We start from the raw sequence: 24,565 nt of genomic DNA, 5'->3' as shown, positions 1-24,565 counted from the left end.
GTACGGGAGAAAGTACGTTGAGAATATTGGCTATCACGGAAAAATTCATCAACCTACATGAATGAAAAAATCATATAAGTATGATGTGGATGAGGCCATCGTGTTCAATGGGTTCATAGTTTGTTTAAGTATGTAGTTAAGTGGATACCTTGGAGATTGATTCAATGAAATCAAATATTGTCCTCATGCCACTGCATACATCCGCCAACATGTTCATCATGTTATTGATTTTGTTATCCATCTCCTCTTGCCTATCACTGAGAATCTGAAGGCGATACTCAACAGCAGATAGTCGAGCCACATTGGAGGTAGATGTCATTGGTACCCATCCTCCCGCAGGTTACTCCACTCGTGTACTACTTGATGGTATGTATGAACAACTAATGTCAGGGTTACGTAGTGTATCATATATGGAATGGTCATGCATAGATGCATCAACTTGGATTGTATGGGAAGGAAATCAGACATGAGGATTTTCATGAGCAGCAGGATGATCGTTCCAAATTTCATTCGAAATTGAACACTAACAATTACAGTCAAGAAACGGAAACTTACAAGTCATGCATAATACGAAATTATAGCATGCTTTACAATTAGATCAAGGGATAAAGTAACATACCTTTGAAGACTCATTCTTCAAACTTCCTCGATCATGAATGCTCGATCAGTCTCCAAAACAGTAAATACGAACGCTCTAACACAACGACCGCAACACAGCACGATCAACAGCAAACACGAACTCAACGATCTCCAAGATCACGAACCCAACGAACAACCTCTAAAACCTCAAACTCAATCGAGTTGAGTGAGGACACCACCACAATGGTTATCTTGGTATTCTCGATGTGAGAATCCAGAAGTGTGGGCTTTGTGTGGACTTGGTTAGAGACAGAGACTGGATGAATAACAATCGTGTAGACGATTGAGCAAGTAGGAGATGAGATGTGTCTATCGTATAAACAAATACTCAATCGTATAGAAGACGACAACTTATCGTATAGATAATGCCCTGCAATCGTTTAGCTATGACCAACTGAGTGAACTATCGTATAGTAACACTCCACGATCGTTTAGTTTCTTCTTCAGCTATCGTTTAGTGAAACAATTTCACTTGACAGCCTTTTCGTGAGTTTTTTCCGAGAATAGCAACTCCACTAAATTTAGAAAAATATTTTTCCTTTTATCTCACGGTTACCATAAAACCACTAATAACCTTCCACTCCATTGGTTATTAGAGAAAAAGAGATAATTATCCAATAATTAATATTATTATAAATATATATGATAATCAACTTACCATATTATATTTATAACCTATAGTTTTCATATATCATCTCATGAAATATATAAACCATAGTTCTTTTTCTATTTTATGGTACTTAATGTAAATCATATTTACATTAATCCTCCACTTGATGTATCTCATACATCACACCGATCATATCATATATAATCGAATTTCCTCTTGTCAATTTGAACATTTCAAATCAACCCCAAGAACTTATTCTCAACTTGAATCCATTGAGCTACCAAGAGGACCTTATGGACCTGTAGCTTAAAGCTCCAACGGTACGTAAATAGCTTACTAAACTCTTTAGTCACGGGATCCACCATCCGTTAACTGCCAGGCACTCCACTAAAGACCGACAGTTGCACTCTTCTTACTAGAGATATATTTTGTGTCCATATCAACCAATCAACAGTGTGATAACCCTTCACAAATCGCTCGTAAGTACAACTGAGCCAATTACCGTAATGCCCCTGTAGTTATATCTAACTTCTTAAGTACCAATAATCCCTCTAATGAACATAAGTCATATGCAATAACCATGGAGATTTGTTTATTGGATATAAGTAAATGCCAAATAAAATAAATCTTATTTTATTCATAACAATGTGTACATTTTATAAACTACGAGACTCCAAGAGAATTAGGATACCAATTCCAACACTATGAGCTTTAGAAACAAGAGGAGGGGCACGAACAGATTGGGGGACGACACGCAGTGATCATGGCATTATGAGTTCGCATGCTTCAAGCATATACACTTGCCTTTCGTGCACTATCGTGGATGCATATGCTCACTATTCATCTGACATATGTATGACATTCATTACGAAAGTCTATCATTGGTGCAAAGGCTATGATTAGTAAAAGAATGTAGTAATGATATGAACATACGTTGAAACTGATACTGGGGTATGCCCTAGTTTATTGTATATTGTACATGTTTTTTATTATATTGTACATTAGTCTCCTGAGGCATTAGGACAAGTGAGAGATTGTTGGGATTGGTATCCTAATTCTCCTCGAGTCACGTTGTTTGTAATTATACACATTGTTTTATGATAAAATAACTGTTATTTCATTCTAGCATTTACTCATATCCAATAAACAAAGCTCCATGGCTATCTTATGTAAACTTAAGTATGTATATGTGATATACAAGTGGATCATGCCTTAAGTGATAACCTAAATAGGTCTGTAGTGTAAGGATTAAGATGGGATACCTAATCCTGGTGACACTACAGATACAGCCCGTTTTGTAGAGGTTTGCAAGTGTTGTAAACTACTACAGATGGTTGATCCTAACCATTCATGTGGAGACGTGCGAGCGAAGGTGTCCTATATAAAGAGTTTGTATAAGACCGAACCACGAGATGACTAAACTCTGTATATAACGTCGTTGATACTAGAGACTTACATCTTACCTAAATGACCATAGGTGACAAACCTCAATCCTGAGTGTTTTGGGAACTCCCACCTTTGAGGGCGGTCCTTTGATTAGTATGGGTGAGAGTGACCATATTGTCAACTCAACATGCCTACCTTTTTGGGGACATGTCTGATTTGGGAGCTGAGAACTCAATACACAAGATGGAATATACTCATTTCCCAAAGCAGGGATAAGTAGAAAGATTGCTCCCTTAAGGGCTGATTCTGGGGCTTGAACATAGTGGCCACAGCTTCTCTTTGGAAGAGAGGACTCAGTCATAGTAGGACTATGACTTATGTTCATTAGAAGATTCAGTGGTACTTAAGAAGTTAGATGTAACTACAGAAGCACAACGGTTATTGGTCGAGCTGTACTTACGAGCGATCTGTGAAGGGTTGTCGCACTGTTGATTGGTTAAGATGGACACATAATATATCTGTAGTAAGAAGAGTTCAGCTGTTGGTCTTTAGTGAAGTGCCTGGCAGTTAACGGATGGTGGATCCCATGACTAAAGAGTTTAGTCAATTATTCACGTACCGTTGGAGCTTCGAGCTACAGGTCCATAAGGTCCTCTTAGTAACTCAATGGATTCAGTTGAGGATCAGTTCTTGGTGTTGATTTGAAATGTTCAAATTGACAAGAGGTATTCCGATTGTATATGATATGATTGGTATGGTGTATGAGATACATCTAGTGGAGGATTAATGTAAATAAGATTTATATTAAGTGCTATGGAATAAAAAAAGAGTTATGGTTTATATGTTATAAATATAGTATGATAAGTTGGTTATCATTTATATTTATAATAATATTAATTATTGGATAATTATCTATTTTTCTCTAATAACCAATTGAGTGGGAGGTTATTGGTGGTTTCATGGTAACCGTGAGATAAAAGGAAAAATGTTTTCCTAATTTTAATAATGTTGATAAAATTGATGTTTTGAGATTTCTATCTCGGAAAAATTCTCACGAAAAGTTGTTAAGTAAATGAGATTTACTAAGCGACAGCTTGGAGTGAGCTAAACGATCGTGGAGTGTTAGTAGGCGACAAGTTAAGCGGTAAGCTAAACAATCGCATAGCTTTTTCTAGACGATTACTTAGCTTTTCCTAAACGATTGGGCATCGACCTATACGATAGGTTCTTCCATCTCCCACTTGCTCAATCGTTTACACGATTGTGGTTTCCTCCTGCTTTCTGCCTCAAATCAAGTCCACACAGAGCCCACCTTCTAGATTCTCACACCGAGAATACCAAGGTAGCCTCATTGGTGGTGTCATACTCAACTCAACACTGTCGAGGTTCTGTAGAGGTCATTCGTGTTGTTTGGGGTGTTCGTGACATAGGCGATCGCTTAGTTCGAGTGTGCGGTGTTTGTGAAATGTAGCGGTTGTGTTGGACGAGCATTCGGGTGTTGTTGTGATCGAGCATTTGTGATCAAGGAGCTTTGTGATGAGTTGACAAAAGTGTGTTACTCTTGTCCTTGATCTTATGTATAGCATGATGTAATTTTTGTATTTAATGCATAACCGTATGTTTCTGTTTATGATTGTAATTGTAAAGTTCATATACGATTGTAATTTGGAATGATCTTTCCGCTGCTCATGGAAATCCTCGTGTTGAATTTCCTTCAGAAACTAACACTAACCGATACACACTCAAACACCTTGTCCAACCAGCGTGGTACGCAGGGTAGATCGGACACAAGTCCATCTCGACATGCTAAGAATGGAATGTTTGTTTACTTTTATAGAGTGACTCCATCAATCGTCAACAATGTCTCTTACATCCAAACTTGTGTAAATTTACAACACAGTGAGAGAAAATTGTAACTGGTTAAATGAAAAATATTGTAACAGTAAATGAAGTGTTGGGATTGGTGTCCTAAATCTTTTTTGTATTCTCATAGTTTTAAACTTTATATAAAAAATTGTTATTAATAAAATAATTGTTATTTTATGAGCATACACTCAATCCAATAAACAAAGATCCTAGGTCATTTCATGTAATTTAAACATATATGTAGAGACATACGGGTGGATCATGTTTCAATGATAACCCAAACGGTATGTAGTAGATGGATAAGGTTGGATACCTTATCCTGGTGACCTTATGGATATGGCCTGCTTTGTAGATGTTACAAGTGTTGTAAAATGCAATAAATAATCTGATTCTAATCATTCATATGGAGACATGCGAGCAGGGCTAGCCTATACAAAGAGTTTGTATAGTACTGAACCACGAAATGATTAGTCTCATTATATAATATCGTTAATAATAAAGTCTTACACTTCACCAGGATGACCATAGGTGACATAACCTGAAACCTGAGTGAGTTATGAACTTCTGCCTATGAAGGTGATCATTTGACTTGCATGGGTGAGAGTGGCCAGATCGCCGACTCAATATGTCTACCATTTTAGAGATTCGTCTGATTGGGGAGTTAGGAACACAGCTACACAAAGTCGAAATTCACCCATTCCCTAAGTCGGGGTAAGTAGATAAATTGTTCTCTTAAGAGCTGACTCTAGGGCTTGAACAATGTGGTCACACCTTTTCTTGGCTCGAGAGGGATTTGGTCATAGTTGGACTATGACTTATTGTTCATTAGAGGGATCAATGGTACTTAAGGAGTTAGATGTAGTTTGTCTCATACATCCAAACTTGTGTAAATTTGCAACAAACTATGAGAGACAGTTGTAACTGGTTAAGGGGAAAATATCGTAACAGTAAGTGAAGTGTTGGGATTGGTGTCCTAAATCTTTCTTGTATTCTTGTAGTTTGTAAACTCTGTATAAACAAATTATTATTAATAAAATAATTGTTATTTTATGAGCATACACTCAATCGAATAAACAAAGATCCTAGGTTATTTTATGTAATTTAAATATGTATGTAGAGACATACGGGTGGATCATGTTTAAATGATAACCTAAACGGTCTGTAGTAGATGGATAAGGCTGGATACCTTATCCTGATGACATTACGGATACGGTCTACTTTGTAGATGTTATAAATGTTGTAAAGTTCTATAAATAATCTGATCCTGATCATTCATGTGAAGACATGTGAGAGGGGGTATCCTATACAAAGAGTTTGTATAAGACCAAACCACAAAATGATTAGTCTCATTATATAATGTCATTAATAATAAAAACTTACATTTCACCAGGATGACCGTAGGTGTCATGACCTGAATCCTGAGTGAATTGTAAACTTCTACCTTTGAAGGCGATCCTTTGATTTGCATGGGTGAGAGTGACAAGATCGACGACTCAATATGCCTACCCTTTTAGGGATTCGTTTGATTGGGGAGTTGGGAACGCAGCTACACAAGATGGAATTCATTCATTCCCTAATGTCGGGGTAAGTAGATAAATTGTTCCCTTAAGGGCTGATTCTAGGGCTTGAATAATGTGGTCATACCCTCTCTTGGCTCGAGAGGGATTTTGTCATAGTTGGACTATGAATTATTGTTCATTAGAGGGATTAGTGGTACTTAAGGAGTTAGATATAACTACAAAGGCAAAATGGTAATTTTGGCCCAACTATACTTATGAGCAATTTGTGAAGGGTCATCGTACTGTTGACTAGTTATATCTAATAGACACAGAAATATATTTGTAGTGCGAAAAGTGCAATTGTCAGTCTTTAATGGAGTGACCGACAGTTAATGGGTGTTGGGTAATTTAATTAAAGTGTTTAAGTACCATTGGAGCTTCAATCTACAAGTCTATAAGATCCCCTCTATAGCTCAACAGGGACTATTGAGAATTAATTTTGGATTAATTTGAATTGTTCAAATTAATTGGAGGAATTAATTATATATGATATAACTAATATAATGTATTCGATAGTGTTGTAATACATAACTCTTTCTATATTTCTTTGTGATAATTTTACAAGAGGGAGCATCACTTATATATACAACTATGATAGCTAATTATTGAAAACTTATAACAGTAAAAATTGTACACATGGTAAGAATAATAATAAACCCAAATTACAGGGAATAAAATCATATGGACAAGGTAAGAGGAGGCTTTCCATATTCAACACTCCCCCTAAAGTTGGGCAATATATGTTGATTAAGTCCAACTTGGTTTTTAAGTCTTCAAACATATTCTTGAATAGGGCCTTTGTTAGTATGTCAGCAATTTGCCTCTTGGTAGGTATGTAGTTGAGTGAGATGCTTTTGTTTTCAATTTTTTCTTTAATAAAGTATCGATCAATGTCCACATGTTTTATGCGATCATGATGGACTGGGTCTTTGGCGATACTTATAGTAGCTTGATTATCACAGAGTATCTCCATTGGTTCTTCTGATTTGATTTTAAGTTTAGATAGAATGCTTTTGAGCCACATTCCTTCATATATTCCTTGAGCTAGAACTCTTAGTTTTGCTTCGGCACTGCTCTTGGATACTACAGATTGTTTCTTGCTTTGCCAGGTGACTAAATTTCCCCAAACAAAGGTGCAATATCTGGAAGTTGATCTTCTGTCTATTTTTTAGCTTGCCCAATCGGCATCTGTGAAAATTTCGATGTTTCTTCTCTTAGATTTCTTGAAGTGTAATCCCTCTCTTGGAGTTCCTTTCAAGTACTGAGTATTCTGTATACAGCTTGCATATTGTCTTCTGTTGGACTGTTCATAAATTGACCTACAAAGCTAATTGCAAAACAGATATCAGGTCTTGTGTGAGTTAGGTAAATCAATTTTCCAACTAGCCTTTGATATTGATCTTTGTTAACATTCCTCTGAATTCACTAGAATCTTCACGTTTGCCACCAACCTCTGAGCAAACCTGCTATACATTCTATTTCTAGTGAAAAGTCTATGTTTACCTATGTGACTCTCGACTTCCACTCAGGTACCGGTAGTGGATTGAGTAATCTTGTCAACCTTTGCCTTCCAGGTTTCACTTGTTGACAAATCAAACATCACATAGTACTTTTCCTATTTGCTAGACTATGCCTTAGTCTATTAGTCTAGAGTGGCCGTTTTGCTCACTCCTTATCATTCTTTACTGTGTTACTACTTAACTGGGAAGGAACTCCTCTTGTTCTCTTCCTACAATCGTAACTTGCATTCTTACTTGAGAGAGAATCTTTACTCAATTCCTCAACATCTATCCATAGTTAGGGTGGAGTGATCTCGGCACTACTAATAACAACTTTTCTTTCATCATGTGATTCTAGTTTAAGTATCATCATGCCTTAGGTACTACTGCTCAGATACCTTCTCCATGTCCTTTAGTATCGAGCTATTCAATTTCTAAGACTGAGCTTCAGTACCTTCTTCGTGTACTTCAGTACTGATCCACTCACACTCAACTTGCATATTCTTATCTTTCAACAGCTTAGTTGACCAAAAGCATTCTATACTAATACATCCTCAAGGTCATTGAAAAGTATAGCATAAATATAATATTATTGTGAGATACGTTGCTTGGTAACTATTTGAGAATAATTATCATAATTAGCTTTCAGTAACCATGCATTGCTAAACATTCATAAGCTTTTGCAATTTATATAAAACATTTAAAGCATTTAGAGTCACTCACTCCTGTTGCTGGAACCATATGACCAAGAAATACAACCTGGTCTAACCAAAAATCACATTTGCTGAACGTGGCATACAACTGCTTCGCAACGTCTGTAAAACTATCCTCAAATGGTTCTCGTGATCTTCCCTACTTCTTGAATACACCAATATGTCATCAAGGTGACACACTGGATCTGTCGTAACCCTTATTTATTAATTCCTGTAACTGAACTTTCAACTCTTTAAGTTCTTCTGGCACCATGCTTAATGGTACCTAAAAAATAGGTGTTGTATCTGGAATTAAATCGATAGTAAACTCAATTTCCTTATCAGATTGTAAATCTGATAACTTTTCAGAGAAAACATCCAGGAACTATTGTAAAACTGGTACATCCTCAGGTTTCATCTTCTCGTCCTATGAAACTGTCACATGAGCTAAATAGGCTTCACATCTTTTACTTAGCAGCTTCCTAGCCTTCACTGCTGTTATTAAGCTTTCTGAAACATTCCTTTGCTTCCCACAAATACTGTCTCTTGCCTACCAAATCTCTCGAATATTATCCATCCTTAAAACAATTCATACGGTTGTAACATTTATTCAGGAAATCCATGCTCTAGAGTGACATCAATTCCAGGAAATCTAATGGAACAACTTCATAACTATAATTATCCATAACTACCCCAAAGCCTGTAAAACTCTTATACTGTTACAACCTCTCCACAGCATAATAATAACTACTTAGGAACATGCTCTCTACTACAAGCAGTGCAATCTGCTAGATAACAATAAATGTATAATACCATAAGCTACTAGTTCATAAATATACTGATACATAAAGTTACTTTACCATTCATAACATTAGGTAACTCCTCTGTCTCCTGATAGGACACTTCGTAAAAACCTGCCCTGCTGCTGAGGTCGTTCTGCTTCCTTTCTTCTTCTTTCGAATTCCTTCCTCGGCTCCTGGGCCACTAGGCTTATCCATCGCCTGTAAAGTCATTTTGTGTTCTATCTGAACTCCTTGACCTAGCTGGGCATTCCTTTTTTAAATGTCCTACCTGTTCGCACTAGAAACATACGTTTTCCTCTGTAACATGTCCCTCAAAGATGCTTACCACAATTCGTACAAAAGGGTTTCTTACTCGTACTAGTTACCAGCTCGGTAGGATGCCAAAACCTTGATCTATCATCTATACTAACCACAAGTCTTGGCTTCTTCCTTCCTATACTATGCTGACTTGTAACTCTCTGACCTTTATCAATACCTATTAGGTCATTCTCAATACCGTACTTCCTTTCCGAATCTGCCATAATGGATTCGACACTTTCTGCCAACCTCTTGGCGATCCTGTTAAATATTTTGTCCTCTAACTGAGGATCTGTTCCTGTTTGCGGAATCCTCGACTCCCCATTAGAAGTCGTTCCTTGATTTACCGGGTCTTTACCTTTCCGTTCACTAAAATCTAGATTCCCTCGAATCTCGGAACTTCTAAAGGTAAGGTCAGGGTTCCCATTGTCTATCTGCCTGCTCTGCTTGCCACTTTTCTTTACATTTCCTCTTACTTAAAGTAGTACACATGCTAAGGACTCAGGACTCAGACTTATATATATAAACTTTTCTCCTTTCATCCTAAAATCTTTTTGCTCTGATACCAACTTGTCACACTCCGCACCAGATTACCCTTTAACCTGGATGGAATGGTGACTGCAGCAGTTACCAACCCTTTTGCTAACACTTACTGCCCATCTTACCTGTTAAATTTTTCTCAAACCCTGAATACATACATATTAACTCGGAACTTAACACATTTACATTACAGGGTTTCACAGCATTGTTTATACATGGATATTACAACTTAGTGAGCCCATCAAAAATACTAGTCTCTAGATAGACACATGTGTACTAACTAATACAGGTCTTCAAATATGCTTCCTTTAACCTGTTCCTTTGAGTGGCAAAGCAGCAGCAAAAAGGTCTTTTGGGAACTGACCACTACCTGAAAAGGAAAAACATTTGAAAACATGAGCTAAAAGCCAGTGAGTGACTTAATAAAAACATAAATCTCATGCTTAAACTGAAAACTCAAAAACATAACACTGGAACTAAAATATACCAAGTAAACGTGTACATAAAACCTTTAAACCATTGTATCAGAAACGTGAATCTTAATTGAGAATGAACATTCTTTGCTCTAATTTCTCAATGCCAAACCATGGCCAGATGAGACCTCTACTTCGACCTGTTCATACTAAACTATGGGTAGGGGAGATCCCAGGTCGATCTTCTTTTAAATATACCATGGGAATCTCAAGCACTTCCTTTAAACATAACATTGATAACATTTTAAACATCATAAACATCATTTTCCCTAGTTGAGAACGAACATACACTCGCTCTAGCTCCAACGTCTGTTATCGGCCACGAGACCCATGCTTCGGCCTCTCCTTGCTGGTTTATGGCCTAGAAGACCCATACTTCGGCCTCTCTTTCAAAACTACCTACGTGTACGTGGAGGTTTCTATGTACCGTCAACACCTTAGGTACATTTATTCAAATACCTTTCTTATCTTCAGTACTCCTCTTCATTGTGTTTAGAAATATCAAAGCACGTACTTTGACAATCTTAGGTATATAAACATAGCACATCAAGCTTCACTCAACCTTAGTTTTAACCCTAATGCATGCTTCATACTTTGTAAAATAAGTTGGCTTAAATTGTGTTGAACTAACTTGTAAAAACTATTAGCATGCGTTAGATATGGAAAACATACTTGGAAAACTCATACATTAATAACATCATGTGTTGATAAATATTCATAAGCATTAGCAATTCCAAACTCCTTCTAGCCTAGGAGAAGTTATAACTTACTTTATCCATAGTTGAGAGTGAACTATTAGATCTAACCCTCAACGTTAACCTTAGTCAGGGAGAACCCTTTTGCTCAATCCCTCAACGTCAACCTTAGTCGGGGAAAACCCTTTTGCTAAATTCCTCGACGTCGTATTACCTACGTGCACGTGGATATAACTGAGTACCGTCGTACCTTAGGTACTTAACTAGGATACTTTCTCATTGTCTTTCAGTATCTGTCATATAACTAGTCACAAACATTTAATTGAACACCAAGGTTTAGTGCTCAGATCATCATACTAGTTCATCCATCATACTAGTCCATCATAAAAATGGAGTTACTTAAACATGCTGGAAGTATTTGGACAAGATAACATATTTAAATCATGCCAATTCCATGGAAAACATGCTTTACTTAGCATGAGAAACAGCTTCACAAATATGTTGTTTGGCACTTCATTTAAACACTTAGCATGAGAAATAGCTTCGAAGAAATTATAGTTTCTAAAACATTAAAATATTAATTCATTACATAGTCACTCACAGCTCGTTGGCCTCATAACAGGTTATACGTCTCTCCTAGCTCTTCTTGGCCTGAAATGACATAATTCCCGGTTAAACTACTTAGAATTCTTAGCAAAATACTTCAAATAGTTCATTTACTAATGGAACTTTCATCATCAAAGACAGCTTTACTAGCGAGATACTCATCATGAATGAATTCTTCCTCATGAGCGAGTTCCCCTTGTGCGAGACCCTCATGAGTGAGATCAAGCTTTTCCTAGCAAACTGTCTTCTTAGAGGTACTCACCTTACCAGCGAGATTCAGCCTAATTTCTAGTGATATTTCCTTCTTAAGCGAGATCCTCAGCACAAAATTAACGATATTTCCTTCATTAGCGAGATCCCCATTCTCCATATCTCGCTATAACTCTCCACGGTGAGCTATTTGCTTGTTCTTCTCAAGCAGTTGTCTGCTTATGTACAGATTCTCTGTTACAACTTCAAAAATTCATAACTCAAAATCTAGACATATTTTGAAGAAACTTCCTTCTACAAACATGTTTAGAATTTAGTAACATTCATACCTTAAAATTTCAGCAAGATATTCCTTATAATTTGGCCTAAAATTTCCAATCTTCACCTCAGGCCCTGATTAACTTGAGATTCTGCCTCCTCTGCACTTTCTTCACTTCTTGTTCTTCTCCTCCTATAATCTTTCTCTGGCAAGACAACCTCAAAAACTATATTTTCCCAGCTTTCAAATAGCACCGATTTCACTAAATTTTCTCATGTAGATTGCTGAAACCAAGCTTTCGAATTTTCTCTGCCTTTTAATCTTCCTGCCAACTCTCGAGTTCAAGGATTAACCGCCACGTCACCCCATATTTAATCCCTCCAGCCAAACCAATAAATGAACTTTTCCATTTAATATTTCTTCTTTTCCTTTCTCCACAACTCCTATAAATAACATGATTTTTCACTTATTGGATATTTAATATTTCATTTCTTTGGCTAAACATACTTGTCCAGGAAATTTAGAATTCAGGGTTTACACTTAGCTACACAAGAGCTTATTTCTTCTTGCTTCCATCCTCTATCCCTCCTAAAATATGGCTTCATTAAGCTCATTAGAAGACATCACATTACTTACTATTATTTAAGGTAATTAGGGTTCGGGTTTTACAATATGAATATTCCATCTCTTTCATAGATGACTATTCTAGATATGGGTATTTATACCTAATGCAACACAAGTCTGAAGCACTTGAAAAGAAGTACAAGACTGAGGTTGAAAACCTATTAGGTAAAAAGATAAAAACACTACAATCTGATCGTGGTGGAGAGTATATGGACTTAAGATTTCATAACTATATGATAGAACATGGAATTACATCTCAACTCTCAGCCTCTGGTACACCTCAATAGAATGATGTATTGGAAAGGAGAAATAGAACCCTGTTTGACATGGTTCGGTCTGATGAGCTATGCTCAACTTCCTTACTTGTTTTGGGGATATGTAGTAGAGACTGCTATTACATTTTGAACAACGTTCCCTTAAATAGTGTTTCTAAAACATCTTTTGAGTTATGAAGATGTCGTAAAGGTAGTTTATGTCACTTCAGAATTTGGGGATGTCCAACCCATGTGCTAATGATAAATCCCCAAAAGTTAGAACCTCGTTCAAAAGTATGCCTATTTGTAGGCTACCCCAAGGAAACGAAAGGTGGGTACTTCTTTGATCCAAGTGAAAATAAAGTGTTTGTATCGACAAGTGCTACCTTCTTGGAAGAATACCATATGAGGGATCATAAACCACGAAGCAAAATTATTTTAAGTGAAATTTCTAATGAATCTACTGAGACTTCAACAAGGGCTGTTGAAGGGGCTGATACATCAACAAGAGTTGTTGATGTCGGTTCATCTAGTTATTGACATCCATCTCAAGAGTTGAGATTGCCTCGATATAGTAGGAGGGTTATGAACCCACCTGTATGCTACACAGGTTTAATAGAAGCCCAAGACATCATATCTGATGATGGTGTTGAGGATCCATTGTCTTATAAACGAGCAATGGAAGATTTTGATAAGGATGAATGGATTAAAGTCATGAATCAAGAAATGGAGTTTATGTACTTCAATTATGTCTGGAAGCTTGTAGATCAACCTGATGAGGTAAAATCTATAGGTTGTAAGTGGATCTACAAGAGAAAAAGAGGTGTAGATAGAAAGGTACAGACCTTTAAAGCTAGACTTGTGGTAAAGTGTTATGCCTAGGTTGAGGGAGTGGACTATGAAGAACTTTTCTCACCTATTGTCATGTTAAAGTCTATTAGAATTCTCTTGTCTATAGCCACATATTATGGCTATGAAATATGGCAAATGAATTTCAAGACTGCCTTTTTTAATGGCAATCTTGAAGAGACCATCTACATGAATCAACCAAAAGGATTCATTGAACAAGATCAAGAGTAAAAGGTTTGCAAGCTTAATCAGTCTATTTATGAACTGAAACAAGAATTTCGATCTTGGAATATAGGATTTGAGACTGCGATCAAATCTTATGGCTTTAATCAGAATGTTGATGAGCCTTGTGTTTACAAGAAAATCATCAACAGCTCGGTAGCTTTCCTCATGTTGTATGTAGATGATATTCTACTCATTAGGAATGATGTAGATTTTCTGACTGATGTAAAGAAATGGTTGGCTGCCCAATTCCAAATGAAAGATTTAGGAGATGTGCAATTTGTTTTACGGATCCAGATCATCAAGGATCATAAAAAAAAAAGGTTGGCCTTGTTTCAAGCATCGTATATTGACAAAATGCTTGTCAGATATTCAATGCACAAATCTAAGAAGAGTTTACTACCTTTGAAGTATGGAATTGTATTGTCTAAGGAGGAGTGTCCTAAAACTCTTCAATAGGTTGAGGCAATGAGATGAATTCCCTAAGCATCGGTTGTTGGTAGCCTTATGTATACAATGTTATGTACCAGATCTGACATTTGCTATGAAGTAGGGATTGTCAGTCGATATCAATCCAATCTAGGATTAGATCACTAGACAGTGGTCAAAACAATCCTCAAGTACCTTCGAAGAACGAGGGACTATATGCTTGGTATAGAGATAAGGATTTGATCCTTACAGGATACATGGACTTTGACTTTCAAACTGATCGAGATTCTTAGAAATCCACATCATGATCTGAATGAAGGAGCTATAATTTGGTGGAGCATCAAGTAAGGATGTACTGCAGATTCCACTATGGAAGCCAAATACGTAGTTGTTTGTGAAGTTGCTAAGGAGATTGTTTGGCTTAAGAAGTTCCTTACTGATTTGGAAGTTGTTCCAAATATGTCTTTGTCCATCACACTTTATTGTGATAACAGCAGTGTTGTGGCAAATTCTAAGGAACCTAGGAGTCATCAAAGAGGCAAACACATTGAGCAGAAATCTCACTTGATTCAGGAGATTGTGCATCAAGGTGACGTGATTGTCATGAAGATTGTTTCGGAGCACAACGTTGCTGATTTGTTTACAAAGGCTCACACGACTGAAGTGTCCGAGGGTCATCTAGAAAGTCAAGTATACGGGATATGCAACATATTGTCTAAGGTAAGTGGGAGAGTGTTAGGATTGGTGTCCTAAATTTTTTTTGTATTCTTGTAGTTTGTAAACTCTATATAAAAAAAATTTATTAATAAAATAATTGTTATTTTATGAGCATACACTCAATCCAATAAATAAATATCCTAGGTTATTTTATGTAATTTAAACATGTATGTAGAAACACACGGGTGGATCATGTTTAAATGATAACCTAAACGATTTGTAGTAGATGGATAAGGCTGGATACTTTATCTTGGTGACACTACAAATACGGCCCGCTTTGTAGATGTTACAAGTGTTGTAAAATGCTATAAATAATCTGATCCTGATCATTTATGTGGAGATATGTGTGCAGGGGTATCATATACAAAGAGTTGGTATAAGATCGGACCACGAAATGATTAGTCTCATTATATAAAGTGGTTAATAATAGAGACTTACATTTTACCAGGATGACCATGGGTGACATGACCTGAATCCTAAGTGAATTGTGAACTCCTGCCTATAAAGGCAATCCTTTGATTTACATGGGTGAGAGTGGCCAGATCATCGACTCAATATGCCTACCATTTTGTGGATTCATTTGATTGGGGAGTTGGGAACACAGCTACACAAGACAGAATTCACTCTTTTCCTAATGTCGGGGTAAGTAAATAAATTGCTTCCTTAAGGGCTGATTCCGAGGCTTGAACAATGTGAGATACCCTCTCTTGGCCAAGAGGGAGTTGGTTATAGTTGGACTATAACTTATTGTTCATTAGAGGGATCAGTGGTACTTAAGGAGTTACATGAAATGGGGTAACTTTATTATTTGATGAGTGACAGATATTATCTTTTTCATCTAATCAAAATATAAAGCATTTTAACTCAATTAGTGAAGTGCATTTTTGAATTACAATATCATTTTGTCAATTATTTTAACTGTTTTGGAACAACTTTTATTCACACACAAATTATAACAAGAACTTAATTGAAAAATTCAAAGAAGTTTGAAAAAAATTAACAAAAAAATCGAAACTATGTATAGACTTAGCCAAACAAAATTAACAAGTATTTGTTATGTTTTCTACATGCATCTGAATTATTCTTTCATTTTTTTCACAATCAATTGATAATTTAGACACCGTCTAGTAGTTACTTGATTTTCACCGTCTAGTAGTTACTTGATTTTTTGTTTGTTTTTTAAAACTAAACTTATTTCATCCACATTTCTTATAATCATTTGTATCTTTTTAAGTACAATAGTTGAATTCTTAGCCAAATTTCAAAAAAAAAAAAAAAAAAAAATTAAAAGCTATTTTCTTAGCTCTCAAAATGTGGCTTGGTTTTCCAAACCATTAGTGAAAAGTAAATAACAAAAAAAGAAATTTGAAGGTAAAAGTAGTGTCCATAGGCTTAATTTTCAAAAACAAAAACAAAAAACAAAATAGTTACCAAACAGGACCTGATTTGCTTAAAATTGATTGTGAATTGTTAGGTATGTTAACGTGTTTGTTTGGGTTAAATAACAAATTTAATCTTTTTATTTTAATTTTTAAAGTTCCAATTTAATTTTACTGATTTGGATTTAACTTCTTCAATTTGATCATATGATTTGAGGAGGATTTAGTTCAGTTTTTTATGGTTTAAACTAGTTTCAATTTAGTTGTAGTAAGACATGTATACATCTTCAAATGTGTGAATAAGAACTTATGCATAAATAATTTTCAAAGAAACCATAACTAAAAGTCTAAATTGATTCACTTTAAAAAAATATTTGGAATCAACTAATAAAGTTATCGTTGTTAACGGGAATAGAGGGTATGAATATATAACACTAACGAAAGCTCGAAGTTTATATTAATACAATAATCAATTCGAGGCTTTAATTGATACCAAACCCAAAGTTTAATTTGATATTTTCTCTAAAAAAATCTCCATTTTCTAATTTATAGTTTCGAATATTTTTCCAAAATCCTAGACCAAAAGTTAGCAGCAAGTTAAGCTCTTCACCACTAATTTTCGTCTTTTGAATACCTCTTCTTCGGATGGTATGAATAGATGGTGGAAGGTTCTCTCAAAGTAGAAGATACCAACAAAAATTCAAATTATCTGTATTTTGCTCTTTATAGAAGAAAATTCCCAGTTTCTCCTTGGTGTGTTTGTTTGGTAACGTTAAAGAAATTATGGACTATAGAGCGTATTTTTCTTGGTTAAAAGAGAGCGAAAATGTTGTCGAGTTTGTTGATCTCATTGTTATGCAGCTAGCAACTCACCGAATTCACAATCACATCAAAGTGTGAGGTTTTGGCTGAAATTTTATCACAATCAGAGTTGTCCCCTTTATCTGTTGGTTGTTGGGCATTATGGTGAGACAGGAACCTGGCGAATCAGAACAATCTCATTCCGCCGGAACAAGGGAAGGTGAGCTCGATCATTGGGCTCATCCATGATTTTCAATTGGCTGGATCTGCATCGCAAAGTGGAGGAATGGGAACTATCTTATGTGATTCATATGGTAATTTGATGTTGGCCTCTCCTAAATTGGAGAGTTATTGTGTTGAAGTGCTCGTTGCAGAAGCTTTGGCTTTGCTTGCCTTGAGCAACCAGATGAATGGGATCACCACTAATTTCTTAGTTGAATGTGACTCCCAAGTTCTTGTTAATGCTATTCATGCTAATATCTTAAACGATTCTCCTCTTGGCGTTATTTTGGAAGAAATTAAACGGTGAATGGTTAAAACTCATTCCTGGATTTAAATTCATTCATAAGAATTGTAACTGGAGCACAAGGTGCGCTTTGTCACATGTCGAAGGGGGTATGTGGACTGATAATCCACCCCCTATAGGAATTTTATAACCCTATGGGAATTTTATCATCTTAATGAAGTTTTTGTCTAAAAAAAGAAAAAGTTGCAAGGTAATAAAATGCCAAGGACCTTATACACTCATTCGAGAAAAGAGCACAACTTCTAACTAGATGGTTAGTCATATTATAGCTAACCAATCCCATCATATTTCCCCTCAATCCACTCTTCATAATCAATTTATCAAAATTTCCTTCCAGAATAATATAATAGATAGACATGTTTATTTAACTAAATTGTGTACTTTGCCAATAAAAACATGTAGATGATACACGAGTAAGTATTATTCCTTTTGATGTCTGTGAACCTATACTGAACCAGGCGCTAAAAATACTCATATGAAGGCCGATCATTCAAGCATACAATAAAAGAAAACAGATCCAAAATTGAAAGGATGGGCGGGAAGGAGCAGCAGACCAAAAGGGATATAACTCATTACTGTGATGCACCCTCATTTTTCGTCAAATCCATCGGCTCAGCCTCTGTTGAATCGTCCGGGTTGTTGTCACCTTTCTTACCTGAAAATTTGTAAAGAAAACTTGGTTCAACAACCTAATCATCATCCTCTTACAATAATAATAATGGTAAAAAATGATCATAACATTACCTTTCTTCTTCTTCCCTCCTCCCTTCTTCTTTGTCTTTGTTCCAAGTGCTAACCAAGCCTTAATTTCAGGATCATCAATAGTTTTTGTGGGCTGAAGTTCTTGCAGTGCATGAGAGGTAATTCGATCTGATCCATTAGGCATTAACAAGACTGTAAATTTGATGTGAGCAACGTAATCGCCTGCAGAATAACCCACTGCGTGAGGAAGAGAACAAAAGAGCAATACAGGGTACACTTGAAGACAAATAAAATAATTTCAAAAAGGATAAAAATGCTACCAGGCTTTTCATGGAGGACGGGATATGGTTGCAATAGATCATGATTAACACATTCGACTAGCCCCAGCCTGGCTCTTTTCTCTTCCAAAGCCCTATTAAGGTGTTAAACCTATGCTTCAGAATTGCAGAAGCAAATGCCTCCCAAAAAAATTCATTGTCAAAACACAACCAACCTAGCAGTGAAAGGCAGAATGGGAAATTTCTGACTTATTTCACTGAAAATAAACCTAGATGCTTTCATCTTTAAGTGGTAGTTCTTGTCCACAGCTCTCTTATAAATAGTAGTCTGCTTCTCGTCCAACAGCTTAGGCTGCACACATTTGATCAGAAATAATTGGTATTGCATGATAAAAATTTAGTCAGGTAATAATGGTTATTCAGCTTAAAGGCTTTATTACCTTGCCTTCGCCTGTGCTTGTAACTATGTCTATTGCATAAATTTCATTCTCTTTAAACTCAGCATCATCGACTCTTGTTTCTGGATTTGTAACACTGAGAATAACCTTGTTTCCATCAATTACAAATTGCTTCAACTGGTGGCTAAGTACCCCTTCAACAATTTTGCAATCATAAGCAGCAGCAACCTTTTGAATGGCTTCTGTTACATCTTTATTCTGCAATCAAAGAGGTTTCAATTAATCGATGGAAACGATCAAATAGAAAACCATCAAGCATTCAATAGGGGGAAAAAAACTCCCAATGAAAGGGGGCATTTATAATCACATAACATCCAACTACGTAGAGTATGTTAATATCATGACTAACAAACTTACACAAAGGGATGACATTACAGCTACTTATATGTCAATAATGATGGGAAAAAACAATAGACAGTCTGAAAAAGTAAAATGCCCTATCAGAGTAACTATGACAAAAGCCTCATTTGGAATATATTCCATAGCTTTAATAATGTATTCATCACGTAGGGCTCTTACACTGCAACAAAGTATAGACAGAATACATAAGACAAGACAACTATCATTAGCTGAAAATGAGGAGTTGTGAGCACAATATTGAAGGAATAAAAGAAAATGAATACGTACGCAACATAACCATATGTTAAGCACTAACAAAAACTAATGTTTAATAATATAAATCTACACATTATTATAAGACATCAAAAGAGTTTATCATCAGGATGTATATCGTACAACAATTTGGAAAATTGAGACATAGACATCATCCATGGGAAGTCAGCCTATGATATACCAAATTTGACCATCCACATTATAGGCAACAGGGAAAAGAGGCAATCTACAAATCACAAATCACCTCGGCAAAGTTGCCTTCATTATCTGGTTATGGGAAAACAGATTGCTTGTTGATAATATAAACTCTAGCCACTATCATAAGTAATCACTAAGAGATTATCATGACAATATATTTTGTACAATAATTTGGCCAATTGAGAGCATAGGCATCATTCTTGAGATTCCACCCAACAATGTCCCAAATTAACCATACACAATATAGGCAACAGGGAAAAGAGGCAACCCACAAGTCACAAGTCACCTCGGCAAAGTTGCCTATCCAGTTATGGGAAATAGATTATTGAACAATATAAACACTACCCATTATCACAAGATCACAACAGATTGTCATGACAATGTATCTTATTAATTTGGACAAGTGAGAACATAGATATCATCCATGAAAGTCGGCCTACAACATCCCAACTTTGACCATACACAATATAGGCAACAGGGAAAAGAGGCAATCCACGAGTCATAAATCACCTCGGCAAAGTTGCCATTAATTCAATGCATTATCTGTCTCTTATACACATCTAGATGTGTATAAGAGACAGGATCACAACAGATTGTCATGACAATGTATCTTATTAATTTGGACAAGTGAGAACATAGATATCATCCATGAAAGTCGGCCTACAACATCCCAACTTTGACCATACACAATATAGGCAACAGGGAAAAGAGGCAATCCACAAGTCACAAATCACCTCGGCAAAGTTGCCTTATAACAAGATCACAACAGATTGTCATGACAATGTATCTTATTAATTTGGACAAGTGAGAACATAGATATCATCCATGAAAGTCGGCCTACAACATCCCAACTTTGACCATACACAATATAGGCAACAGGGAAAAGAGGCAATCCACGAGTCATAAATCACCTCGGCAAAGTTGCCATTAATTCAATGCATTATAGTTGATTCAATTAACTTTATTGCTGAAGGGAATATATTTCCAAATGCCTTCACTTCAACCATCAATATGCAAACTTCAATTTATATTTTATTAATTTGGACAGGTGAGACCATAGACATCATACATGAAAGTCAGCCTATGATATCCCAACTTTGACCATACACAATATAGGCAACAGGGAAAAGAGGCAATCCACAAGTCACAAATCACCTCGGCAAAGTTGCCTTATAACTCAGTGCATTACAGTTGCTTCAATTAACACTAGCACTAAAAATTCTCCAAAAAATATATAGGTCAGGAGACCGTAGGCATCAACCATACACAGTACGTCCACCTACAAGGACCCAAGCAGGACCAAATTCAATATGGGCAACAGGGAAAAGAGGTAATCAACAAGTACTGATCACCTCGGCAAAGTTGCCTCTAAAATGTCTGCTCGATCCCTTCCCCATAAGCTAGACTAGACAATTCAAAAGAGTTCCTTCAACACTCCCACCAAAAGTCTGAAGGACTTGAGGGGATGAATCTTATGAATTCTGGTAAACAAATACCACCATGGAACAGAGAAACTGAATCTTATAAATAATGATAAACAAACGCCACAATGGATCCAGAACAAAAACAAGTTTACAATGTTACAATCAAAATTTCCAAATAACTAGCTAAAGATTCATACTCACAGATGTGAGTTCGAATAAATCCCTACCATATAGAAGTATTTATTCCTTGTAAGAATAATCATGGCAGAACCTTCACATGGTGCTAAACCATATAGCTTAAGACAAAGTTCATAATCTAGTTTAGATTACAAACAATTAATCAACATAATCAATAGCAGCTTCGGTCATTAACACCAAATGGAAAATGTTCCAACCAGTATTATCAAGAACTGTTACCTTTTTTCCAGGCCTAACAAGCCTCAAGGCAACTTCGGCAGCAGTGTTAGCAGCTGCAATGACATCGGCTGCCCTTCCAGTCACCGGACCTTCTTGCAGAACATGAGTGTGAGCAACTACAGCGATAAACCCATCAATATGACAGCCCATATCACTGCCGTAAGAAAAACTCATCATCAATCAACTGTCATTAAATACGCCACGAGAAAACAGCAATCAGTCAATGTATAATTGGTTACATCTTGAGTATATCTCCTTCTTCCATCACTGTTTCATCGCTGGCCAGAGGTGAAAAGTGGCCAACTGTATTATTTACAGAGATGCAAGTTGGAAAGGCAACTCCCCGTTCTATCTTCTTCTTAACATTCTTGTACATGTTACCTGTTTGCCTTCACATTCAAACAATGAAAAAAAAAATTACTTCAAATACGATCAGCGCAAAAGGAGGGAAAATTTTGAAGTTCTAACGTTAAAACCTACTCTCTAATGAAGGAATCTCCTTTTTCGCAAATGTCAACGATTTTTGCTTTCGGTTTACATTGGGATATCACCAGCTGCAATGCCTCTGCAAGATTGTTGCGTTACCAATACAATGTCATAATTCATATAACAGAACAATGAAGAGTAATTAAGCAGCGAGCTCAATTAGACATGCTAATCAGGAAGCAAATGGAAAAGATTGCAATGGAAAGACAAAGATTACTCACTGTTTACGATCTCGGCAGCACTTTTGTACTTTGTAACGACATCTGGAGAGGAGAGATCCAACTCCACCTCCTCCCTTTCATCGTCCGATGACATTGCTTTTGAGCTTCAGAAACCCTCGAGCTTTATGATAAAGAAATCAAGTTTACCAGCGAAGAACAACAGAAGCAGTAGCACTTTGAAGTATGAGCAGAGAAGAAATTAGGGTTACCTTCTTCTATGGCAGCGGTTGTTTATATAGGAATGGCATTGAGGTGGTTAGGGTTTTGGGTTTTCGTATTTCCATTCCTTTAAAACAACAAAAACAATAAAACCAAGAACAAACGTCCCATTTGATAACTTTTCCTTCTTAAATTTAAGCATATTTTTTAGAAAAATTCTTATAAATAAATAAGAAATTCTAAAAATACTTACGTTTTATAGCAAAAATTTTAAAACTACAACGTATTTTAACTACATTTTTTTTTTTACTTTGAAACCACAGACTCGTGGCTAATATTACACATATCAATTCAATTTTACTCCTTTTGACAATATTTTAACTTATTAATAAAATTTTGTTTTTATAACTTTTTCATGAATATCCTTTGAACTACACTCACATCCACATTTTCAACTTTGTTTATTCCTACATTTAACCCTCCTAAATTTTGTACTTGTGGAAAATATTAAATTTTAATGTCTATGACATTAATACATATTTAAAATTAAATAACAAACAAGAACAAAGAAATAACGAAATTTAAAGTTTCATAGTGTGAAAATTGCAAACAAGTTTCTAAATAGGAAGATTAGCAAAACAAATTTTAGATTCATCCACATTCTTAATACTATTGCTAGCTTCAAGGTCACCCAAGAGATACAATAAAAGTATGTACTAGAGCTAAACGTTTTCTTGATAAGATTTACTTGAAGTAAAAAAGGACAAACGTTTTCTTTATTAATTATTTTACATTCTTAATAAACACTAAAAGTAAAAAAGATTTACTCGATATCTGATAAGAAAATAATTGACAATGACAATAACTAGAGCTAAACGTTTTCTTGAAGTATAAAATGTTTACTTTCAAGCTAAATTTTCAAGCTACAATGAAAATTTGCAATATTACTAGCTTCAAGGTCACCCAAGAGATACAATAAATCTGAAAATTTAGATTCATCCACATTCTTAATACTATGTACTAATTTAATTTCATGTATTTGCATTTACGAAGGTACATGTATAGAGCTAGAAAGTTTTGGTTGAACCTAGACAACCCAGATAAAAACTAGTGTCCTTTCATGGTGAACATTCATTTGGTATAAATAGTATTATATTTGGTTTATTGAAAAAGAAGTTGAATTTGAATGAATTTTCATATCATAAAGTTTAATATTTTTCAAAGAAGTTGAATTTGAATGAATTTTCATATCATAGAGTTTAATCTTTTTCAAACTCTTGCTTTCTTTGTATTAATGGGTTTAAAATGCATATTCATTGAAAAAGAAGTTGAATTTGAATGGGTTTTCATATCATAGAGTTTAATCTTTCTCAAGCTTTGCTTTCTTTGCACCATTGTGTTTAGAATGCATGTTTAGAAATTTCAATCTAGTTTGATCAATTATTAGACTATGGGAAACTCGAAATCTTGAAGATAAAAATAAGTTCTCATCTCTTCTTGATATTTGATCAATCTTTTCCAACCAAATCCTTTTTAACTTTATTTGGGTTGTTTATCAATTAGTTATTGGGGGATGCTTATTATCACTTTGTAGGTTCACCTTTGAATAAGAAAATTCTCATACATAATTGAGGTAGTTCCATTTATCCATAAACATGTATTCATGGTTTTTTTT

The 24,565-nt window shown here is 35.6% G+C and overlaps 1 protein-coding gene across 1 annotated transcript; it reads right to left on the bottom strand.

Annotated features, from left to right (window-relative positions):
* Positions 1-18,274: 18,274 nt before the first annotated feature.
* On the bottom strand, positions 18,275-23,073 carry LOC120072725 (ERBB-3 BINDING PROTEIN 1-like). Its single transcript, XM_039025196.1, has 10 exons — positions 22,941-23,073; positions 22,732-22,852; positions 22,505-22,589; positions 22,264-22,413; positions 22,025-22,178; positions 19,356-19,571; positions 19,131-19,267; positions 18,958-19,049; positions 18,680-18,859; positions 18,275-18,590 (listed from the first exon to the last, which is right to left on the bottom strand). The coding sequence occupies exons 2-10, from the start codon at positions 22,823-22,825 to the stop codon at positions 18,508-18,510; spliced, it is 1,191 nt and encodes a 396-aa protein (XP_038881124.1). The 5' UTR covers positions 22,826-22,852; positions 22,941-23,073; the 3' UTR covers positions 18,275-18,507.
* Between the last annotated feature and the right edge of the window lie 1,492 nt (positions 23,074-24,565).

This window comes from Benincasa hispida, chromosome 3 (genome assembly GCF_009727055.1).
Source record: "Benincasa hispida cultivar B227 chromosome 3, ASM972705v1, whole genome shotgun sequence".
In the NCBI taxonomy this organism is placed as follows: domain Eukaryota; kingdom Viridiplantae; phylum Streptophyta; class Magnoliopsida; order Cucurbitales; family Cucurbitaceae; genus Benincasa; species Benincasa hispida.
This window is presented reverse-complemented; position numbering and strand designations above follow the sequence as displayed.